General features: G+C 40.0%; 1 protein-coding gene across 2 annotated transcripts in view; it reads left to right on the forward strand.

Annotated features, from left to right (window-relative positions):
* Positions 1–16,622, forward strand: part of CPLX2 (complexin 2) — a 208,401-nt gene extending 191,779 nt beyond the window's left edge. For both annotated transcript variants that reach the window (XM_089671110.1, XM_089671109.1), the window contains exon 4: positions 13,529–16,622. In XM_089671110.1, the coding sequence (XP_089527236.1) occupies positions 13,529–13,726 (198 nt within the window). In that variant the 3' untranslated portion in view covers positions 13,727–16,622. The remainder of the gene's footprint in view (positions 1–13,528) is intronic.
* Positions 16,623–25,977: the final 9,355 nt, after the last annotated feature.

Below are 25,977 nucleotides of genomic sequence, written 5' to 3' on the forward strand. Positions count from 1 at the left end.
TCTGAAGGATGTGTATGGAGAAGTGATCTGGTGGGATGTTTTGGAATGTCAGGAAAGTGTGAAGGTGGCAGTGTGCCAAGGTGTTAGGAGAGCAGGGAGGTGCAGAAGTGGGGTAGGTGTGCAGGGGTGTGCACGGGAGCCATGTGTCTGCAGTTAGCATCAGTTACCTGTATGCATGCTACTGCCCAATGGCTCTGCAGTGATGGAGCATTGATTTAGTGTTCATTCATACCGTGTAACTTCATAGAATCTCTCTTTGCACATACTACCTGTTGTCATACACTCCTCACCTGAACATACTACTGCACCCTTGAAACCTGCACTCTGCACCCTGTACATGGAGCACTCCTGCACTCTGTCTCTGCACTCTATACATAGTGCACTCCTAAACCCTGAACTCTGCACATAGCGCACTCTTGAACCCTGCCCCATGTATGTATTGCACTCCTGAATCCTGCACTCTGTACGTAGCCCACTTCTGAACCTTGCACTCTCTAGTGCAGTCCTGAAGTCTGTATGTAGCACATTCCTTCACTCTGAACTCTGTACATAGTGCACTCCTAAACTCTGCACATTTTCCCCTCTTGAACCCTTCCCTCTGTATGTAGTGCACTCCTGAATCCTGCACTCTGTACGTAGCGTACTTTTCAACCTTACACTCTGTATGTAGTGCACTCCTGAACTCTGTACATAGCACACTACTTCCCTCTGCACTCTGTTCACAATGTACTCCTTCGCTCTGCACGCTGTACTGTACACAGTGCACTCCTGCACTCTGTACATGGAGCACTCCTGCACTCTGCCTCTGCACTCTGTACATAGTGCACTCCTAAACTCTGAACTCTGCACATAGCGCTCTCCTGAACCCTGCCCCCTGTATGTATTGCACTCCTGAATCCTGCACTCTGTACGTAGCCCACTTCTGAACCTTGCACTCTCTAGTGCAGTCCTGAAGTCTGTATGTAGCACATTCCTTCACTCTGAACTCTGTACATAGTGCACTCCTAAATTCTGCATATTTTCCCCTCTTGAACCCTTCACTCTGTATGTAGTGCACTCCTGAATCCTGCACTCTGTCAACAGTGTACTCCTTCGCTCTGCACGCTGTACTGTACACAGTGCACTCCTGCACTCTGCAGTCTGTACATAGCAGGGGCAGACTGACAACTCATGGGGCCCTCAGGCAATAGGGGATCATGGGGCTCCTGTGTCCTTGCCCAAACTCAAAAAAGCCTATGAAAAAGGTACCAAGAGCATCTCATGGGGCCCCCTACTGACCCTGGGCCCTCGGCAGTGCCCGCGTTTCCAAATGGTCAGTCTGCCCCTGGTACATAGTGCACTCCTAAACTCTATACTCTGTACATATTGTACTCCGGAACACTGCTCTCTGTATGTAATGCACTCCTGAAACCTGCACTCCTGGTATTTGAACAATGCCTTTTTAAAACCCTCCCACTGTTAATTCAGTTTGGCCACATCCACCATTTGATGTGGTGTGCTCTCCATCCTGTGGTGGGGTGGGGGGGGATGTGTGGTCCCAGCATCTATTCTCTGAGAAAAAAGAGCCCTGTGTAGGCAAATATAAGCTCTTTAAATAAGGCATTTATAATAATGTAATACTGGATATTCATTTCTTTTATCAGCACTTTAATTAAACTGGTAATCTTGGTAAATGACTGTCCCCGCCAAGTCTACATTTATTATATTGTTTAATAGCATTCTAGAATTTCAGTTCTTTTTATCTCATTTCAGTTATCATTAATATTTAATGTTGAAAGAGGTATACTGTATAAAGGATACATATGTATTTTCATTTCTAGGGTAATTAAAAGTCAAAATTGCATTACTGAAATGTTAGATTCTGTACTCTATCGCAGATCTGTTGATACATCTCACCAATCTGTGGGGAGGGGGTGTCCTTATACATAAAGTAACAGACAGAACAGCTGCTGTCATTTGTCCCTGCAATCCATCCCTGCCTAACTGCTTACACAGCATTTCAAAGGCAATTTAGAAAATGCTGTTATTATAGTAAGATCAGTAAGAGCTGATAAAGAAAACAATTACTATGAGCAGATACAGTAGTTAAACTGAAGCAGAAAACTTATTTCACATGTTCAAAGGAAAAACACAAAAAATGTAATCTAGCTCAAGAATTTGTAAAAATAATGTTGATATCAAGCCTTTAGGCAGCCTTATTCAATAAAAATTCTTCAGACTATTTTATGCATAAATGCCAAGCAATTGCTGTTTTATTTCTTAGCAGACTTCTTTTGTGACTAACATCCTTTATAAGAATGTTCCAGTTTTTTAAGGCAAATTTTGAATGCTTTTACCATTAGCAACATTTAGAAATAAGTAAATAAGCAGTAAAATAAGTAGTTATCAACATAACAATATTAAGTTGTCTATTTTTTTATTTCTTATTTCTTATATAAACCTGCAAATTCTATGTGTAACTTGTGTGTATTAAAAGCTTTTTTAAATATGTACATTTATATAGTTCTCATTATCATATAGTGGCGCCAAAAGGACTCTGAATATAGATCATTTTGCACATTACTTGGATTGCACAATCTCCTTTAGGCTCCATTCATACTAGTGTGATGTCAGATGTGACATGAGCCACACACAATCACATGACAAGGGAAATCACATTGTTTTCATTGGTGTCCATTCACATCAATGCGACTCAGCATGGAGTGATTTTGAAATAGGTTCCTGTACTAACTTGGTGTGGTTCTAGTGTGATTTTGGCTCCATAGAATATACATATATACTTTCATTCTAAACCAGAGTTTACCGTCACTTTTGTCCATACCCTGCCTCTGCCTAGCCAAAAATTACTTGAATTCTTCTCCCGCAGCCTTCAGGGATACACATATCCCAGGAGGCGCAAGGAAGACAGCTTGAAAGAAGTGCAGACCTGGTGCTGAATCATCACAACATCAAAGGGTCAGCTGCACAAACCCAGATGAGAATGTAGGTTCCAAACGACAAAGATAAGAAGGTGACAAGGTAGGATGGTATGTGCAGCAGAAGAACAGCAGTGGGGGGTAGGGGGGGGGGCATCTAAGGTACATGGTAATTTGGGAAAAACTTTTAGGAGCATGGGTGAAGTTTTTTTAAATTTTTGTTAAAGTCTAAATCAAATTGTTACTATTTGTGGCCTAAATTGAGAACCTCAGTGGACGAAGGACCTAGCATGTCTGTTCCTGTCAAGTCCAATTCCAGCACTCCTACCTTCTTTGATACTCAGTTTAAACAACAGACCCCAAATGTGATCCTGCCTAAAATGAGTTGCCCCTGTGTGTGACAATGGTCAAATCTCTGTGAGCCAAGCAAAGAGTAAAAACAAATTTTTAGAGACTGTACTGCTAGTATATTAGCAAAGGCAGTTTGTAATCACTGGGTGGATGGGAGAGAAGGTCAAAGGTAATTCAGATAAGCTGGGGTGTCTGAAAAAATGATCATAATTAGGAAAAAATGTCAGCACCTCAAGCTCGGACAACTTAAAGTAAAACATCCAAATTCCACTGTAAGTTCACTGCCCCCCTCCCTGTCCAGAACCTTCTGGAATATTTAATAGTTTCCAGAAGGCTGCAGGACCATTGACAAAGCGGAGACTGGCTCATGCATGTGTAGTGGGAAATAGACTGTGAAGCCGCAAGGAGTCACAGTGTGCTCCCCACAGTTAACATTCAGGTCCCAGGGACTCGAAGACTGGCAAGGAACCGGCCCAGGTGAGGACAGCACTTGATGCCTGGACAGATAAGTGTTATTTCATTAAACGTCAGCAGCTACAGTGTTTGTAGCTGTTGACTTTTAATTTTTTACAGTGTGAAGAACCTCTTAAAAATGGGCTGTCTGCTTTGGTGATTTCTCTGCTGTGTTGCTAACTGTTCTCCTAACTGGAAGCATTAGAAAGCAAAGCCCTGACTTTACCATGATCACCTATACACAGAGACCCAGTGCAGGGAAGCCATGGTAGGTCATTAATGGGGAAAGATGAGATGCTGGTGCTAGTTCTTTGCCCTCTAAATGCCTTTTTGTGCACAGTTCCATAGATCAGTTCCACTTCAACTGGGAAAATTAACTGTATTTTCTGGCTTGAGCCCTTCTGTGTTGTAGCCAGTAATGCTGATGCATTCTGTAAGGTAGGAGCAGGTGGAGTAATTGGAATATCCATAGATTGGCACTGATCCTACAGCTGCTGTTATTATCGCTCACTGTTGTAGTTCTCTTGACCTAAAAAGGACAGCTGCAATCCCTTTGTCAACTGTCTTCCAAAAGGAACAGTGTACTCAGGGGATGAGGTGCACAATGCACCCAAAGAAGAATTCTAAGATATTAAGATGAAATTTCACTCTCCCAATAAGCATTGCCTATTTTTAATCCTTATGCTGCTAGCATTAGTAAATTGATAGGAAAGTGTATCAAATTTACTCATTTTAAAAGTTTTTTTTAAATTTCTTCAGTTACTTCCTGGTTTTCACGCCTAGGAATACATCCCGAGTCTTTCGGAGGGGAGGAAGGATTTTCTCAGCTAAGCATACCCTCCTGCCTGTATGCCAGAGTTAAGGGCAGATGGATTCCAGGAAGTAAATTCTCTATAAATCATCTGCCCTTACTCAAGATGGTTATGGCCAGAAAAGCTAGGGGGAGTTTTTCAGAGTGATTTCTCAGCAAAAAAAAAGCATAGAGCCATGGATAGATGGGTGAGATTGCTTTGAATATTACAAAAGAGTTAAATTGTGTTTTGGTTTGTGTTGCTCAGGTGCAAAGTAGTTCCACTTTACGTCAGACAGGACCAGGGGTGGACTGACAACTCATGGGGCGCCTGGGCAATAGGGGATCATGGGGCCCCTGTGTCCTTGCCCAAACTCAAAAAAGCCTATGAAAAAGGTACCAGGGGCATCTCATGGGGCCCCCTACTGACCCCGGGCCCTCGGGCAGTTTCCAAATGGTCAGTCCACCCCTGGACAGGACAAACTTAAGTTAATTTACTGCTACAAAGTGTTCGGTCAATTAAGGAAACATATACTGAGATAAAATAGGAGGCTTTTAATGCTAACATCCTGCTGAAGGTACTAGTTTCCTGTCCATGTCTGACTTCAATGCTTTTTGAGAAACTGAACTACAGTAATCATGATAATCAGAAAAGTCAGAAATCCTTACCTATATATTTGTTCCCCATATTTGTGACTTAAAAAGTACTTAAGCCTATGGATTGCCATAGCAGCCAGAGAACATTTATTTTCAGAAGTATAGGTAAGCTATGGCAGTTTTCATTGTTTCTCACCGCTTAATTATAAAGCCTGAATGTTTTCACATGTATTGATTTATTGAGTGTGGTAAAGCCTATCAACACATCCTATAGCCTGTGACTTTGTGAGTCAATGCCTATACCCTCCCCCCAATCTCCAGCAGGGACCATATCAATGAAGTTTTGCCTGTGATCGTTCATGATAATTAAACTAGTCATACATGTAGAAATTTGACATTATACATTTGAGATATCACACTTTCACTTTTTTTTTTTAATTGCAAAACAAGTGAAGATATAAAATGGTAGTGTCTATCATCTGCAAGAAGAATGGACTGAAATTTTCCAGAGTGGTGTTAAAATATAACTGCTTTCAAAGACATTGCTGTAGTTTTTCTTGGCTTTCATTTCTATCCTTTAATAGACAGTATTGCAGCTACCAATTTCATAACTAACTAGACTCTGGTGGTCAACCAAACTAGTTGGTGGTAGCTTGCTTATTTTCTGGAGATGGATTGCAATCGTATTTGTGATTACCAGTTGAAGGAAAGTGGTTAAAATTGACTGAAAATTTCCACTTGTATACCAGATTTAGACCTCAACACCCAATAATAGCTGCTAAGTGTGTTCAGATTACTCTAATTATTAAAAGCTAATTATAACGAGATTACTGATGTCAATTGGGATTTTTACAGTTAAGGGAATGCAGTAATAGATTGTAGTAATAATTGCAGAAAAGAGAAGTTGCCCAATGGTGAGCATGGTGATAGTAAGACTCACTGGAGTAGATTTACTAAAACTGGAGCACTCAGAATCTGGTGCAGTTGTGCACAGTAGCTTCTAACTTCAGCATGTCCAAATAAGCTTTAACAATAAAATCTGGGAGCTGAGTTTTAGTATAAAAAAAAACCCACAGACATTCCTGAATGATAAAGGCATACAGTATATAGCTGGTTCTGTCCTATTGATATACTGTTTCTTTTTTGTGTGTGTGTTAACAGGTTATCTGATTGTTAATTCAGTTTAAAAAAATAAATAAAATAGATATAAACATTTATCAAATTAATCTGTGCAAATAGCAATAATGATGTGCAAAGACAGTAACCCATAGGATTAGATCATTTTACCTTTTACAGTTAGATTGACCAAAAGATGATTTATGTAGCTGCTGTGGCTTCATTAACTTGCACATCATCATTGAACTGAATAAGTCCTGAAATGCATTAGATGTGCAACCAACATAAATAGTATGTCAACAGGCAGCACATAGTATTTTTGCATTTTGTTACACACACACATATATATATATATATATATATATATATATATATATATACACACACACACTGCTCAAAAAAATTAAAGGAACGTTTTCAAAATACATCAGATCTCAATGGGGAAAAACATCATGCTGAATATCTATACTGATATGGACTGGGTAATATGTTAGGAACGTAAGGATGCCCCATCATTTGATGGAAATGAAAATTATCACCTACAGAGGACTGAATTCAAAGACACCACGAAAATCAAAGTGAAAACAATGGTGCAGTAGGCTAGTCCATTTTGCTGAAATTTCATTGCAGCAACTCAAAATGGTACTCAGTAGTTTGTATGGTCCCCACGTGCTTGTATGCATGCCTGACAATGTCGGGGAATGCTTCTAATGAGACGACGGATGGTGTCCTGGGGTATTTCCTCCCAGGTCTGGACCAGGGCATCACTGAGCTCCTGGACAGTCTGAGGTGCAACCTGGCGGTGTCGGATGGACCGAAACATGATATCCCAGAGGATTTCATCCCAATACCTAATGGCAGTCAGGATGTCTATCCTGTAGAGGTCTGTGCATCCCTCCATGGATATGCCTCCCCAGACTATGACACTGACCCACCACCAAAATTTCCTGCTGAACGATGTTACAGGCAGAATAATGTTCTCCAGGACTTCTCTAGACCCATTTACGTCTGTCACATGTGTTCACAGTAAACCTGCTCTCGTTTGTAAAAAGCACAGGGACCAATGGCGGACCTGCCAATTTTGGTGTTCAATGGCAAATGCCAATCGAGCGCTATGGTACCAGGAGCACAGGGCCCACTAGAAGACGTCGGGCCCTCAGGCCATCCTCATGAAGTCTGTTTCTGATTGTTTGGTCAGAGACATTCACACCAGTGGCCTGCTGGAGGTCATTTTGTATGGCTCTGGGTGTGCTCATCCTGTTCCTCCTTGCACAAAGGAGCAGATATTGATCCTGCTGATTGGTTAAGGACCTTCCACGTCCATGTCCAGCTCTCCTAGAGTAACTGCCTGTCTCCTGGAATCTCCTCCATGCTCTTGAGACTATGCTGGGAGACACAGCAAACCTTCTGGCAATGGCACATATTGATGTGCCATCCTGAAGGAGTTGGACTGCCTGTGCAACCTCTGTAGGGTCCAGGTATCACCTCATGCTACCAGTAGTGACACTGACCCTAGCCAAATGCAAAACTAGTGAAAAACAGTCAGAAAAGGTGAGTAGGGAAAAAAATGTCAGTGGCCTCTACCTGTGAAACCATTTCTGTTTTGGGGGGTCGTCTCGTTGTTGCCCATCTAGTGCACCTGTTGTTAATTTCATTAACACTAAAGCAGCTGAAACTGATTAACAACCCCATCTGCTACTTAACTGACCAGATCAATATCTCAGGAGCCTAATTGACTTGATGCTACACTCTGATTAAAAAGTGTTCCTTTCATTTTTTGAGCAGTGTATTTGCTGGTGTCAGAAAGCAGCATAAATATTGTGTTCTCTGTGCAAATGAGCCAGACTGGAATAAATGAAATAATGCTATAGATAAATAAATGTGAAGTCATTTCTATATTTTCTGTACTCGTTACTTTTTTAAATGATTTCTGTCACAGGGGATGCTCTCTGCTGACTTGAAATTGGACTAGAACTGTTATGTGCTATGAGGACGCAGACTGCATGCAGTGCATCAGACTCTATCTTTCCAAGTCATCAGTGTGCAAAATAAAGGGGTCTGATCTCCGAGACAGAGATCAGACTTAAGGCGCTGAAGCAAAACATCAGACACATTGTGTCTGAATGTCAGAAATTATAGAGTAGCGTTGCTGTACACTATGCTTATTAGTCGGTCTGTTCTATTTTCATGGATACCTTCTTCTTCACTTTGTGCTCTTCTGTTCATGCACATTAAGTCTAGGATGGAGGAAATGGCGTGACAGCTCTGCCCATCTCTCTCTCCTTTCACCTTTTTCCCTTTGCTTTGTTTATTTCTGCTGATGCATCCATTCTTATCATAATGTTCAGTGTGGTGTAAGGAGTTAGCAGGCTGTGCACTGCATTTATCCACTTAATAATTTATTAACTCTAGAGCCCTTCCACTCTTTGACCATATGCCATACGGCAGCAGGCAGCTCTTTAATTTCCTCAGTAAGCAGAAAGTTTAGAGTTAAAGGGCACCTATGCTGAAAAAAACCCAGAGGCTGCCAATGTTGGCTTCTTTCTGACTGTTAATTTCCTGCTTTCTCTGGTCTTTTTATTTTATGAGTATAAACCTATCTGCTCAGCCTGCTTCTTATCCATGCATTGCAGCAGTGCACCAGCTCAGCTCAGTTTACTCCTTTTTCACCATAGTCTGGTTGTCCTGGATCCCACCTGCTGTCAGTTCTGGAGCTTCCCTGCAGGCTCTTTGCCGCCTCTTATAGACAGCAAAAAATGCAGTACTATGCAGTTAGTCTCAGCTACTAGTCAGATTGAAATGTGGAAGTTTGATGTTTAAATATAATTGGTGGTACAGTAAGCAGAGAGAAAATTACACAGCACAGGTATCAGAACAAACACTCCTACTGCCTTTGTGTTGCCCCAGTAAAATCATGTTGCAGTGGATTACAGAGAATTCAGACTTTCAGTCAAAGGATGCCAGGCATAGTGGTGCCAGCAGTGCCACCCCACTGATCACATTTCAGCCTGTTCTATTGGAACCAGCAATTTCCAGCTTTAGGCAAAATGAGTGACAATCTTGATTTTAGCACAGCTGTGGTATTTGCTTTGTTAGTAGCTCATTGATTCCATTCACCGATTGCCTAGAATGGCTCTTTAAAATGATACCATTCATTACTCAATACAGTTGATTGAACATACTAGACATCTTCCTCTGGGTTGGTATCATGCCTGTTAGCAAAAAAAAGAAATCGGATTTGTTTTGAAAGCTTTTTTTTTCAGTCTCCAGAGTTGTCAAAGAAATTTGTATCATTCTAACTGGAAACATTTTCTTTTCACCTATGGCCAACATATTTCAGCATTCTGCTGTCATTATTTCTCTACAATTTTAAGCAACATCAACATTCAAATAGCAATAGCAGAAAGTAGCAATATACATCATGGAGGCAATTGAAATGTGCTTATCTTTATCACAGATGTTTATTTATAGGTTTTGAATTAGTGTTTTGTTATGGTTTTTGAAGTTATGTTTTTTGTCTGTTTTTACTTTATGTATGCAATCTTTGTTCTGAAAATACATTGTTAATATATAAAAATTGCACAACACTATGGCCTATTCAAGTGACATACATTTTTGTGTTTTTTTTTGTTTTTTTAGCCCTAACATAATAAACAATAGTTTCTTTTTACACACATTTTAGAGCTTACCATATGTTGATTGTAAAAATAAACTATTGTTAGATAATGATCACCTGTGCTAAGGACACACCAATCAATAGTGCACACTCAATATTGAACAAAAAAGACTGCTGCTCCTGTAAAGGTACAACCTTATCAACATAATACCAGAATACCCCAGAAACCAATAAACAGCTCATCCACTCCCTCATCATATCACGACTCGATTACTGCAACTCCCTCCTCACTGGCCTGCCTCGCCACAGGCTATCCCCGCTTTAGTCGATCCTGAATACGGCAGCCAGACTCATCCACCTTACCAACCGCTCCGTTTCCGCCACCCCCCTCTGCCAATCCCTACACTGGCTTCCGATTGCACAACGGATCAAATTCAAAATCCTAACACTGATGTACAAAGCTGTCCACCATACTGCCCCAAACTACATCACAGACCTAATATCCAAGTACCGCCCAGCCAGCACGCACACTCCGCTCCTCACAAGACCTCCTTCACTCTAGTTCTCTGGTCTCCTCCTTCCATGCCCGCCTCCAGGACTTCTCCAGGGTGTCACCCATCCTCTGGAACTCCCTGCCCCAACCCATCAGACTATCACCTACTCTCCTCCCCTTTAGGCGCACCCTGAAAACCCACCTCTTCAGGGAAACCTACCCCACCCCCTACTAATTTCTGACCTCCTCCACTCTACCTACCACTCCATCCCCCACATCTATCTCCTCCTGTGCTACCATCCCCTCCCTCCTAGATTGTAAGCTCGAAAGAGCAGGGCCCTCGAACCCCTCATGTATCGCATTGTATTGGTATTGTTCTGTCACATGTTCTGTCTCCCTTTACAATGTACAGCGCTGAGGGAACTGTTGTCGCTTTATAAATACTGTATAATAATAATAATACACACAGTGACAGGAGTGCTGCCTCAAAATATGTTATATAACAAAAAACAAATTTAAATAATAAAACACATTATTTGATTGTGAAATAAAGTCCGCAATGTGAAATCAGCAAGTGTAAAAAAATTCCTTTTACATCCAGAAGGTGATAAGTGCTCTGTGCTCCCCGCCTGTGTGCCCCCTAACTCACCAGAATCAATGGACTCCTGGGCTAAAATAAGAGTCATTCACACTTTTGGTGGGGCATAGGAAGTCATGCTGGAGCTTGTAGTCCTCCTGGTTAAGGATTGATTGCTTGCTTGCAAAATCTGATGTATCTGTGCATGGTAGCCAATCAGCTTATAACCTCAGTTTGTTTAATTAGGCTCTGACAAAAAAAAAAGGAAGCTGATTGATTTATATGCAGAGCTGCTCCAGATTTTGCACTCTTCAGTTTTAGTAAATAAACCCCTATATGCCCAAAGTCCAAAGCCCAAATAAAAAAAGCAGACATATTTACCTATTTGCTTTCTGGGGACAGAGAAAAACATGCCACTTCCAGGTAGAGAGGCACTTGCAATTCACCTCTTCCAAGTTATGCCTGAGTGGCTAGTCTTCAAGCTCATGTGCTGTCATGTGAGGGTGGGGTCCTTAGCCGTACTCATGCACCGCTCATTGTTGGGTCAGGACTTTGATAGAGGTTTGGTGGGAAGCTCTAGCAGGTGTACAGGATGCCAGGGGATCTCATGAAAGCTAAATGTGTGCTCCATACCATAGGTCTGCATCTCTAGGTTTACTTTAAATATATGTATTTACCAATGGGAAATGTTTATTCTTAGTTTGTGTAGCTAACGATTCTGTAGAGGTTTATATTGCTTAAATTCTATTTATCAGAAAGTATGTGACACAGTTATGGCGTGCCTGCCAGCTTATTCTTCCTCATTGCACAGGCTTTCTTCCAGGCTGAAGTCTTTCATTGCCTATCTGATTTAGAGTGCCTGCCAACACTGTCAGCAACATAAAGCCAAATCAGATAAGACCCATTGTCATAATAAAATAATCACCTTGGTAGGGAAAAAAAACTTTTTGTAATTTACTTCTACGCATCAGAGTAGCCATCTCATTATAGCCAGCAATGATGGTTATAATTTGACAGGCTTCAGGTTAAATAAACTAAACATAAGCCAAAGATTTCATGCTCTTGTCTGTGACCTTGTGAGATCAACTGTATGTTGTTATTGAAGAGGTTTAAAAAAGTTCAATGTTATCAAGCCATCTCCTAATATTAGAAAACCTTGTGCTATCTCTATCATCTTTCACTGTGAGCCTCATTCCTACTGCAAATGTTTCATCTAATCATAAGGTGGGCAGAAGGACATGGATCTTTAATATCCTGTCAGGAAGATGTGGGTGATAATGAAAAAAAATAAATAGACCTTTTCAGATTTTTCCATTTCAGAAAAATTAAAGTTTCTTTTTCCCCCCCAAATAGAGACAAAATGATTCTCTTTTTTCCTGTGTTGTGTAGGTAGAAATTCCATTTACTGCTATCTTTTTGATGTATGGTTCTAGGTTTCAAACCTGAGTGGGATGTTTTCTTTGCTGTAGAATCTGTAGATGATGGAATGAAAAGTTATTTTTCTCCGGAGTCACTATCAATAGAAATTGATGGTAAGCTGTATTTATATGGGAGTGGAGATATATTGAGACAAGGTTTTCCTCTTAGTTTCCTTGGAAGAAAAAAAATGACCCTAAGTGTAAGGCCCAAATGCTACATTTGCACATAATTGTTGAGGGCGCACACTGGCTCAGTGGTTACCATTGCCACTTTGCAATACTTGTGTCCTAGGAACAGTTTCCACCTAAACATTACATGTGTGCATGTATGCAGGGGTTATCTCACTCAGTCCATACCCTAAGCCTTAAGTGGCTTCTACCCAAATGGATGCTAGTGCGTGCTTGTGGTTCTTCCCAAATGGACACTGAGATACACCTATATGACTGAGGTACACATTTATGATTGTACGATCCTCTAGAAAGAGATTATTATGAATACAATAGGATTTTGGGGTTACCTAGGTTTATGGTGGTTAAAGAATAACTCCAGCCACATTTTGTCTTTATTTTATAGTTTTGGGCATAGTGAGGAAGGATTATGATTGCTGTTTTTATTGCTGTCAAAATTTCATTGAAAAGATTTCCCCATACTCCTTGTGACTCCTTGTGACAATGACAACACTATGACCAGGAAAGGACAAAATAATCTCAGAGATTTTACTGGCAGTAATTCATTTCATGACCTTTATTTAGTTCATGAATGGCTACAGACAGTCTCTTGTGCATGGAAAACAAATTATCCAAACGGTCAGAAAACATGCTTCCTTATCATTGCACTTTTGTTCCTCTTAAAGAGCCAGAAGATAAGATATAGTGTATATTGTCAAAAACAATAAACATAATAGGAAGCTATTTGTCCACTCAGATATGTTTATGCTAAATTTGTTATCCCTGTTAAAATTTACATATGATGCTCAATCATATAAACCAGTTGGAGTCAGAGGTCTCATTTGCTGTGATAGCATTACAGAAGAGGACATATCTCTGTATAATTATATGTGGTAGGAGGGGGTAGGGGGTCTGTGGGAGGCAAACATGGATAACAGAAAGGTCCTTGTTAAAACTTCACATGTATTGAAGTGTAGCAGCATTGATTAGATCAGGTACTCAGAATTCTGAAACTATCTCTTTTTATTTTACAGTATGGATTAAAAAAGAAAGAAGAAAAGGAAGCTGAAGAGAAAGCAGCAATGGAGCAACCTTGCGAGGGCAGTTTGACTCGCCCAAAGAAAGCCATCCCTGCAGGATGTGGGGATGAGGATGAGGAGGAAGAAGAGAGTATTTTGGACACAGTACTCAAGTACCTCCCAGGTCCTCTTCAGGACATGTTCAAAAAGTAACCACAGCCAGCCAAGCGGACCTCTTCTTTAGCCAAACTTATTTTCAGCTACAAAAAAGGGACCAGCAATGAAATCCTTGATGACAAGAGAAATAAATAAGCACACGAATGGAAAACACAAGTATAAGCAAGCATTTGTCTAGCCACATGTTCTGTACCAACAAACAAAAAAAAATACATGCAAACTTGCAACCACGAACGCACACAAACGTACATATCTGTGAACGCAAGGACACAAAACACCTCTTCTCTTTTACTTTTTTGGACATTGGTCTTTATGCCATACATCATATCAAATGGACCAAGCTCACTGCTGCTTAAAAATGCTGGTCTAAGCAGTGACAGATTTGACAACTTCTGCCAGTTTTGGAGCAGTAATCAAAAAGGTGCTCACTCTTGAGCAGATCTTCTAGCAGGATAATCCATTAGGGTTAACTAACATGCCCTATACGGGTCTGCTAGATGAGAAGCCTGGAAAGTTCCAACTCTCCATTGCTCATCTGTAATTTAACCCTCATAATAATCCTTGGAGTGTTATGTGTAAATATTTAGCTCCTTTCCCGTAAGGGCACTAGGATGCAAAGTGGCAAAGTTCATATGCAGAATTAACGTCCATTTTGTGAATTTTGTCACACACTTTGTGACATCTGGGAGCTTGGAATATGTCATGAGATGCATGTGAAGAAACCCGGGTGTGTTTCCATCTGTTCTGTACATTGTATATTGTGTTTTTCTGCTTTTTGCCTCCCCTTATTTTTTCATTGCTTACGGGACCTGCAGTAGACAGCTTCTGGACTTCAGATGTTCTGAAATATCAATCATATTCCTTCTAAGAACACAGAGACAAACATCTTAAAGTTCTGGATGGGTCTGGATACAAGCTGCAGGTCTCTTAGCAATGCTGTTCAAGGGGAAGTATGATAAAGGAGTCCAGGGCGTAGAATAAGACCTACTCCATGGGCTCTGACTTGGACCAAGAGACTTCTTGTTTGGATTTCTATGACTCTAATAATGCTGACTGCATGCTTAGAAAATTACAAGTGTTTGATGCCTTTTTTAAAAATTGGAAGCACTGTCTGTCTTAGTTCTGTGCCTACCACCATAGTTACTGTTTACATTCATAACACAATGACCAGATTAGAGCTGGTGTGTGTGTATATATATATAGGCATGTGTGCATCTGTTTTCAGCCAATCTTTCTTTAATTTAAGATAGTTTTTTATCAAACCAAAGTGATTTATCTCTTTATATGTTTATCAATGTCTGTTTTTAAGTCTACCGTCTTCATTAGTTAACCATTTTGTCTCCTTGGGACAAAGTGATTTTACAAGGACCAAACTGCAGACCCTGGTAAAGAAATAGCTGATATTTTGATTCTGTACTTCTTTGTGGCCCAATGTGAAAATATACTGCTTTTTATTTTTTAGCCTTAGCAACAACCCTATCCAGCAGCATAGTGTACCTCTCCAGTCAGTGCATTTTGCAATATGTTTGCAGTTGTAAAGAGCTAGCATCAGTTGAGGGACCAGTGCACAGCTTACTTTTTCAGAGCCTTGAGGGCCAGTACAGATATAGTAAGTTTGCAGTAGCTTATCATAGTGACTGCTGTTTGACAAAAACTAAAACAATCACATAAGAACTAGGGTATTTATTTATTCCTAATTATGTAAAGTACTTTTATATTTTTTTAGTAACAATGCCTAGATTAGCAACTTTTGCAAAGAAACTGCCAGATGAATACTGTAACATTCCAGAGATTGGACCTGAAGACAAGGATCCATACATTGATTCTCCTATGACCAAGTTCTAGATAAGTGGTTATTGCTCTGTAAAGTGTCAGTTTCATAGTGTCCTGGGACCACAAAACATGTATTACCCAATAAAATGTACTCTATATATATAAATATTTACCTATTGGAGGGTGTAGCTAAAACATTAGATTATAGGACCAAATTTGAGGTCCTGAACCAAAAGGTTTGGGATTTCTGTTTTAACGCAAATACTACAGACTGACTTAAATGTTCCCAAAATCCAATATTACTGCCTTACCACTTTATATGTATTGCAGTTAGGAAATATCACCACAACAGTACATTATTACAGTTTACTTTCTTCACACATTGCTATGTACATAATTTAATGTGTGTAATTACTATAATATCTTAATATTGCATTGGTGAAATACTGAATTTTCAGTGACAGCGTAAATAAAAGGCAAGGGCTGTTAAACTATATACTTAAACGGACACTATTTTAAACTATCACTATATTGTAAAAGTATGATTGAGATAGATATATATATATATATATATATATATGTATATATATGTGTTTTTTAGAAGTGATGATAACAATATTAATAATAAGCTGGGATACTGTGAGTGGTCCTTGCGTACATTTATGTACAGTTCTGTGTGTTTATATATATGTGTATGTCCAGTCTGTATGTACGTACATGAAGATGTTCTATGTTGCCGCTTATGTTTCCTGTGTGTTTTGACTATCATATCCTATGACTTTAAGTAAAGAGTATATGTTTCATACATGCATGCTTCTGTTTCACAGTGATACCAAGCTGCCCATGTCACATGGCTGGGAGCCAGCCAACAGTGACCAGTCGCTGAGGCCCCAGGGCTTCTGTAGGAGATAAAGCCATAGCCATTACTTGCTGTCTTGTAAAGTTTGTGTTGTATTCTGTTCATTTTGTTATGCACACAAGTATATATGATTCAGCAACAACTCTGCCCTAGAGGTACTGTTGGGGAAAAATCTGAAAGCAATCAATACTGCCTGAGATCTTTGAGTTGTGAATGCGATATTACAATTTTATGTCACAAGAGATATGACATCTTTTTTACTATGCATAAACATAGTAATGAAAAAAATGAGCAAACTCATTTGTTTCTGTTTCTGTTGTTTGTATCATTTATGCACTGTTATTCCAGTACGATAAAAAAAAATTTGCACTTTATCTTCAAAGAGAATATGACATGTTTGGGGAACCTCAGTTCAAAAACACAATTTTTTGCTGAAAGTGAGGTTTAATGTTAGTGATGTAACTAATCCAGAGATAGTATGCACCCAGGAGTTTTGGGATGGCTGCCTTAGAAGTCAACCTAAAGTGAGTCTGAATTCAGGTAAGGAAAAAAGTATTAGACCATCCCAATTCAGATTTTTAAAAATTATGTATTCTAATGGAATTAACTATCCACTGACTTATGTGGAACTCTAGAAGCAATATCTACTTGCCTGTATTCTCATTCATATTCCCTGCTGCAGTTACTGCAAAGACAAGCAAGGACTTTGTTATTCGTCTTGTTACTTGAGCCACCTCAGGCTTGAAAAGTCTCAGGCAGGTGTGGAGACCAAAAAACTCATTTGCAAATATTACTTACTGCTAAAGCTGGTCATACATTAGCCGATTTTTGAATGAACATACATAAAAAAATTATCATGAATACTATTCAATAACTTAACAAATGTTATTCAAAAGTACCTCAAAATAATTTTGCTATTAACATTTGATTTTGGAATGAATGCAATTTCCTGAATGAAATTTACATACACTGTTAGAAATTTGTTCAAGAAAAAATTCTCAACTTGCCCCTTCTCTCTTCTCTTCTATTCTCTCATCACCGGGGTTGAAAATGAACGTCAATTTGACTCACCAATGATTCAAAAACAGACAATAGTTTCTGAAATGAAGGATTTCAAACAAAATTCTTCTAGTGCCCAACTTTAGTCTTCTAATGGCCAACTTCAGTCCTGAAATTACAAAGCTGTTGGGTGGTTCAACTCACTGGCATTAGGCTGAAATAGTTTTCAATGGATTGATCCTTTAAAACAAATATAGTAACTATCTTCTATAATTAGCAAATTGTAAGATTTCTACAAGCTGCATGCAGCAAAATGTTTAGACAGTTTCATATACAGAATATACTGCCTAAGTATGAGTAGAGGCTACATTTTGTGCTTTTAGAGGCACAACTGATACCCAGAGAGAAGTTGGGCATCCATAACAGGGGAATTCTGCTCTTAGACAGTCATCGCTGGAACAAGTGTAGAATATTTACCCTCATCTCCTGTTCTGGTGACAATTGTAAAATTTTGAATTTCCCATCATTTTCTGAGGTGTTGGCAATCATCACCAGGACAAACAGGGAGAGATTTACTAAAACTGGAGTGCTCAGAATCTAATGCAGCTGTGCATGTTAGCCAAACAGCTTCTAACTTCAGCTTGTTCAAGCAAGCTTTGGCAATAAACCTGGAAGCTGATTGGTTTTTATGTAGAGTTGCTCCAGATTTTGCAATCTCCAGCTTTAGTAAATCTCTCCCACAGAGATGTTGGATCTACCTAGTGGAGACATGGGCAGCAAAAAAATTACAGAGTGTTTAACCCTTTCCTACTTTATCCAAAACTAAAAAAAAAGTTTTGGTTATACATATTAAATATTGTACTGCACATCATTCTGTATATTGACATTGTTACATATTTCTCAGCAACACCGTTGTAGCCTGCAGAGCCTCCAAATTATTATAATGATCTTACAGGAAACACTACTGCATTCTGCAGTTTGTGCACCCCTGGCAAACTCACCAGTAGGTACAATGATACCATCCCAACAGAATGCCTTTAAGAACACAACCCAGTCTTGTGGAAGACAGGGGCCAGGTTTGATCCAGCAATTGTCTGCTACAATAGTATGTATAGGGCTTTGGTAGTATCTAAAATGGGTTTGGGAAGCACAGCTTTAGGACATGTCCTTAAAGCCTTCCATAGGTTTCATTTCATGCTGGTTCATAATAGCTGTTTTCTGCACTACCATAAATCCATAAACATAATGCACAGTGAGGAACATCTCTAGAACTTTAATATAATTATGCATTTTGGCAAGATAGCAAAAGAGACAAGATTATTCTTTATTTAATACTTTGTGTTTTGGGGAAAAAATGCACAAAGTGTAGATATTTCCTGAGTTTATCTTGTGTAAGTCTATAATTGTCCCCAGTGTCTGCCAAATTCTGTTCACCCTGCAGGGAATGGAACCGTGTTCCAATTTATCATGGAGGTACTGAAAGCTTTTGCTTGCATTTACCAATAATGTAACAAATGTGCTTTTTTTTGCAAATATTTCAACACTTGTCAAAACCCCAGAGGGCACTTTTTTAACATAGTTTAGTTAAAGCCATATTCCTATATAGGGAATAGCAAAGCAATCATTTGAATAAACTGACTTGAGCAGTCAATTCAGTATCTGTGCATTTATTTAGAGCTGATAGAACAGCTGGTTTAATATGTCAGTCTACCCAAAATATTTTTTTTTTTTATGCAAAATAGTTAGCAGCTTGTTTGAGTTGATTTACTAACAGCAAATAAGCTATTTTGCAAGCAAATTTGAAGTCCTGTTGACTTCCATCATCCATTCACGTACAAGCAAAAAATTCAGTTTTTAATTTACTTCCACGTGATTGAATATTCAGTTTTAACAACATTCTCCATGCTAAATTAAAATGTGAACAGCCTATTTGCCTTTAGTAATTTAACCTCATTGTTTCTTGGGGACACAAGTGGCTGATCTTAAAGACACAGGGCCTTTTTTACCTGCTAAATTTTTTTAGGATATGGACAAAACTATATCTTGAGCAGCAAGGTAGGTGTATCAGAGTCATTGTAACTATCTACGGATACAAGAAGCCAGCAGGTGACCCAGCCCAACAGACTCTAACTATACCTGAATAAGACTTTTGGGTGGACTGACACTTTAATGCTGCAACCTTAACAGTAGGTAATATCTACTTTGATAACTGCAATATTTAATCACTACAGTCACTTGAAAATATGAGCAGATGTAAAAAATACCTATTAAAAGAAAGTTGTTCTATACTTCACCAGTGGATTGCTGACACCAAATATGAGCAAACCTCCCTACCCTATACCTATATGTAATATAAATTATCAAGTCCTGACTAGAGGTCTAATAATTTGCATGAAGGTCTAATGTGTCAGAAAGTGTTTGTGACCTTCTGGAGTTCCTGTTCAACTGAATTCAGCCCCGTGTTAAAGCTGAATGTTGGGTATATATTAAAGACATAGATTAATGTGGCTTTGTACGTTAATAAAAAAAAAAATTACATGTATTTTTTTGCAATGTAACTAGTTGAACAACTATTATTGAGTCTTTTGCAATCCCCTGTGCACCACAGTTAGGGCAGAGTGAGCAGAGGGATAACCCCAATTAGTCTGCTGCTGCTGTTCTGTCACTGTCTAGTGGAGTTGAGAAATGACATCACTAAGTGCTGTCATACACCTAGCTGTACTGTGGGTAAAAAATCTCAAAACTAGATGTACAGAAATATAAAACATTTTGCAGGTAAAACAGCTCCCTTATATGTTATTGTGCTTTTACATATTTAGCTGTTTGTCTGGAATTCAGCTTTAATATAGTAACCAAATGGCTCTGTGATCATCACAAATAAATCCGTTGCAATATACTTTAATTTACAGCTTTAAGCACATTTTGATTGCATCATTAAAGGTAGATTTCTTTTTTTTTATATTTTGAGGCTTCATTTTAGCCCCAGTCCATTATTGAAGAAAATGCACATCGGACCCATAATGCTCTATGGGTATGTGCATTCTTCAACTGGCCTCCCATTGCTTCAGAATTGCCTAGGAGCTAATCCAGTCTGTGACCAAGTTGAATGAAGTTTGGACTTGCTTACTCATTCAAAATTTTTTAAGATTTTCACCACTAGAGCCCATGTTTGATTAGGCAGGTTTTCAGCCAACCTTTTCAGAATTCTGCAAACTTTAACTTAGAGGCAAATCTCATTAAATTCTATGGGGGGGGATCTTCTGAATTTCTGGCCATTTTTAGGGCTGATACGCAAACCACTGTCAAAATATGCAAGGGAACCGGGGCAATGCCTAGGGGGACGTGTACCAATGCAAAAAAAAGAAAGCAATTAAAATACTATACATTGGTGAGAGGGTATTTTTGTGCGGTTTTAAGGGAAACATTAAAAATACTCAATTCCTTTAACCACTTGCCTACTGGGCACTTATACCCACTTTGTGCCCAGGCCAATTTTCAGCTTTAAGTGCTGTCACACTTTGAATGACAATTGCACAGTCATGCAACATTGTACCCTTATGAAATTTTTATAATTTTTTTTCATATAAATAGAGCTTTCTTTTGGTGGTATATAATCACCACTGGGGGTTTTATTTTTTGTGCTATAAACAAAAAAAGTGCAACAAATTTGTTTCTGTTATAAAATTTAGCAAACAGGTAATTTTTCTCCTTCACTGATGGGCGTTGATGAGACTGCACTTATAGGCAGCACTGATTGGCACTGATAGGCGGCACTGATGAGGTGGCACTGGTGGGCATTGATAAGAAGGCACTGATGATGCTGCACTGGTAGGCACCACGGATGGCACTGATAGGTGGCACTGATGGGCGGTGCTGACTGACGGCACTGACTGACAGCCTTGACTGGCAGCACTGACTGATGGCACTGAATGGAAGCACTGCTGGGCACTGATAGGCAGCACTGATGGGCTTTGCTGAACGGCACTGATGGGTGGCACTGCTGGGGGCACTGATGAGTGGCACTGCTGGGCACTGATGGGAGGCACTGCTGGGGGGCACTGATGGGTGGCACTGGTGGGTGGCACTGGTGGGTGGCACTGGTGGGTGGCACTGATGGGAAGCACTGCTGGTTACTGGTGAGTGGCACTACTGGGCGACACTGCAGGGCACTGATGATCAGTGGCGATCTCCTCTGTGACACCTACCGGTTATCGGCAGTACTTTCCTCATGCTGTGACAGTGTGAGGAAAGTGCTGCCGATGACTGGAAATTCCATTTGCTCTGTTATCTGCTGTGTCATTGGCGATCACAGAAATCGCCGGGTGCGCACCCTTGGGGGCGTGCAGGAGGGCACGTTCTGGGAGAACGTTGTATGACGCCCTCCCAGAACTGTGTAACCACGATGTGGCCATCTTTTGGCTATAGCGTGGTTACCAAGGGGTTAAAGGACATGCTTGGGGCATGCCTTAAAACTGTTTTCATAGTATATGCTGGTAGCACATATTTGGCTGTGGAATCTATTATTTATTTTACAATTTGCTTGGCTTTCATACAGCAGCAGCACCCCAATCATTTCAGTTTGAAGAAAAAAGATTTTTTTAAGTAACATTAGCAGTAACCAGGGGCGGACTGACCATTTGGAAACTTGGGCACTGCCCGAGGGCCCGGGGTCAGTAGGGGGCCCCATGAGATGCCCTTGGTACCTTTTTTATAGGCTTTTTTGAGTTTGGGCAAGGACACAGGGGCCCCATGATCCCCTATTGCCCGGGGGGCCCCATGAGTTGTCAGTCCGCCCCTGGCAGTAACCCATGCTTTTTTATCAAAAGGATGATGAAAGATTATGCTCCAGATAGAGATCACTGTACCTGTCCCTGTTCTCACTCATGCAAATCTGTCCTGCCAATTTCTAGTAAGCTTTCATTAATAATTTAGAGACTGAAGCAGTGTAAAACTGGCCAAAAGCAGGACATTCTTGTTGGAGAAGAGTGGGCTGAAATGTGCTAGAGATGGAAAGTACAGACAGGTGTTTTACTGCAAGAATTAAGAGATCTTTGATGACTCAGCAGGAAAACTGGTTGTCAGATTTTAAATTTTTATTAACAATGCTGGGCCCAAATATACTGGAGATATGGTAAATGTGAGTGATATACAGTGAGGTGGTTTAACTGCATACTGTTCTTTAACTTAGGCGAGTCAGTTTCAACCAGGTTAAAAAAAAAACTGACCCAATTCCCCCTTCCATACATTCAAGGTGGACGGGGGGGATCCTCCTTGCTGTGTCTTTGTATTGTAACAGCAGGGAGACTTCCATGCCATCAGAATACACAGATCAGTGCTGCAGGCTATAGCTTGCAGCATTGATCAACTGGATATTTACCAAAAGGACAGTTGAACAGAAGTTGATTTGTAGATCAACTAATGTTCAACAACAGTGGTCATATATGCATCGAAATTCGGTCAGTCCCTGCTGAACTGGCTGAATTTTGATCCATGTATGGCCAGCTTCGTTTTTTTTTTAACTTTTAAGTGAAGCAGCAGTGTGCTGTGAAACAAAAGGCAACTCCAAGAACAGATGGTCAAGTTATTGTTCTACTCCAGGAACTTAAAGTGGTTTTAAACACTAAAGGTTTCTTACATAAATGCATTCTCTGCAAGTCTTCTCTCCCCTCTTCCTGGTCTCAAGGGCTTTGCTGATGATAGTGGGAGCCATTGGCTCCTCCTGTTGTCAATCAAATCCTGTAAGGAGGGAGCAGGGGGCAAGGCTGAGCAACATTGTGTGTCTTTGGGCGCACATAGCCTGGCTCAGGAGTCAGCCCGCACATCTGCCCCCAAAGGAATGCTATGGGGCAGACACAGAAGAGGAGGCGCACAGAATGCTGGCAGGGCAGTGTTTAAATTATTTAATAGTGATATCTTGGAAATATTCACATGTTGGGGGAGATTTACTAAGACGGGTTAAAATTTCAAGTCCAGGCCTACTAGCCGGTCACAAAACTTACTCTCCACCAGTTGCCCTACCCAACCTTGCCCAGGTCCGCCCCCTACCCCACCCTTGGCCTGCCCCAAACCCCACCCCCAACCCGCCCCCAACCACGCCCCCTTAAAACCTTATGAAATTACATTTTTCTTTAGAATAAATAGTCCAAAATATAAAATTGTACACAGTAATGTATATCCCAGCTCCCCTGTACTCCATTATAGTGATATGACATGTATACAGTAATGTATATCCCAGCTCCCCTGTACTCCATTATAGTGATATGACATGTATACAGTAATGATTACTGTATACATGTCATATCACTATAATGGAGTACAGGGGAGCTGGGATATACATACTGTGTACATGTCACATCACTATAATGGAGTACAGGGGAGCTGGGATATACATACTGTGTACATGTCACATCACTATAATGGAGTACAGGGGAGCTGGGATATACATTACTGTATACATGTCATATCACTATAATGGAGTACAGGGGAGCTGGGATATACATTACTGTATACATGTCATATAACTATAATGGAGTACGGGGGAGCTGGGATATACATTACTGTGTACATGTCACATCACTATAATGGAGTACGGGGGAGCTGGGATATACATTACTGTGTACATGTCACATCACTATAATGGAGTACAAGGGATCTGGGATATACATTACTGTGTACATGTCACATCACTATAATGGAGTACAGGGGAGCTGGGATATACATTACTGAGTACATGTCATATCACTATAATGGAGTACAGGGGAGCTGGGATATACATTACTGTGTACATGTCACATCACTATAATGGAGTACAGGGGAGCTGGGATATACATTACTGTGTACATGTCACATCACTATAATGGAGTACAAGGGATCTGGGATATACATTACTGTGTACATGTCATATCACTATAATGGAGTACAGGGGATCTGGGATATACATTACTGAGTACATGTCATATCACTATAATGGTGTATAGGGGTTCTGGGATATACATTACTGTGTACACGTCACATCACTATAATGGAGTACAGGGGAGCTGGGATATACATTACTGAGTAATGTATATCCCAGCTCCCCTGTACTCCATTGTAGTGATAGGGCATGTTGTATACAGTACTTACTGTCCCCCCAAGTCCCCCCGCGGTGGTGGAGAGGGTGTCTCCTTACAGTGGAGGAGAGCGGACCTCTCCTGCACCTGTCCCCTCGGCGCAATGTTGCAGAAGCCGGAAACCGGAAGTTGTAAACCTGAACTCGGCTTCACAATGAGGCTTGGAGCACAGGTGCAGTCGCTCCATGCTTCATCTGTGCTCACCGCTCGTAGCCGGTCGCCACAAAGGAATTTCTCCTTGCATTTGGCGAGCAGGCGAGTGGCTTTTTCAAGCCCTGTACTAAGATTCAAGCATGCAAAATCTGCATAGAAACCGATCAACTTCCAGGATTTATTGTCAAAGCTGAGGTTAGAAGCTGATTGACTACCAAGCACAGCTACACTAGATTCTGATTGCTCCAGGTTTAGTAAATCTCCTCCAATACGTTTCACTTTAGGTAATCTGTTGGGCCTATACATATGGTACGAACCAAGCAACTAACGGTTTATGGATCTTAGAATTTCACTCTCTAAAGCAAGTTAATTACCTAAAAAATAGTTACCTGGGGAAAAACCTGAGAAACCATTGATGCTTTGCACAGCTTTAGTAATGTATCTGCAGTAGAATGTTTGTGCAGTGTTAATTGGTTTATCAAAGATGGAGAGGTTTAAAACACTAATTACTTTAAATATTATTACCAAAGTCTATTCTATATTAAAGTATATCTTCAGATAATTTTTTTTCAGTTATGGATAGAGTGGGAAAGAATTAGAACCCCTGTTGGTATTTACTGCTACCAAAAGTTTTGTTACAGAGATTGTCATTTACGTCCAATCACGTTGACAACTGTTTTACTTTTCTTTTTTTTTTACTGCAAATGAGGATGAAGCTGGCCATACACTAATTGAATTTCAATAAAAAAATGTTTGTTTTTGGAACATTTCAATTTCAATTGTTAGTGGGCTCAAAGGGTCATTTTCAACTGTAGCAAGGAGAAAATTCAAAGAACAGGATGGAATTTTTTTCTCAAACTAACTTTTTATGGCGTATGTGACTTTACAGGAAATTACATTCATTCCAAAATCAAATCTGTAGGCATTATCAAATTTACTAATGGGATTTTTTGTATGAACATTCCTGCAAAAATCTTCCAGATGTATGGCCATCTTTAGTCTCTACCAGCAGTATAAACAGAAATTTGTTTTGCTTTGTTTCTAGGTAGAGAAGTGTTAGGCTGTGAATCCAGGGTGGAGCTGAATTTCAAGCAATATTTAATCCAGTTATATGCTTGTCAAAACACATTCACAGTATCACTTACTATGAGTGGGGTAGACAGGGGGATACTAAAAGAAAGGGAAACAGAGCTCTGAGCCACCAAGGACTCCATTGCTTTGAACATCATATGATTACATGATGCAAGAGCAGGTGAATGACTTTGTGTATAGATACAATATAAAAACATATATACCTTTTTCCCTGTTTTATAAGTGATCACAAATTCTCTAAGCTCCTTAAGCAGCTGGGAACAGAGAGGTTTGGGGAGGAAAAACAGCAGTACACTGATCTT

The sequence above is a fragment of the Staurois parvus genome, unplaced genomic scaffold (genome assembly GCF_062004578.1).
Source record: "Staurois parvus isolate SC_StPar_1 unplaced genomic scaffold, SC_StPar_1.0 ptg000099l, whole genome shotgun sequence".
Taxonomy (NCBI): domain Eukaryota; kingdom Metazoa; phylum Chordata; class Amphibia; order Anura; family Ranidae; genus Staurois; species Staurois parvus.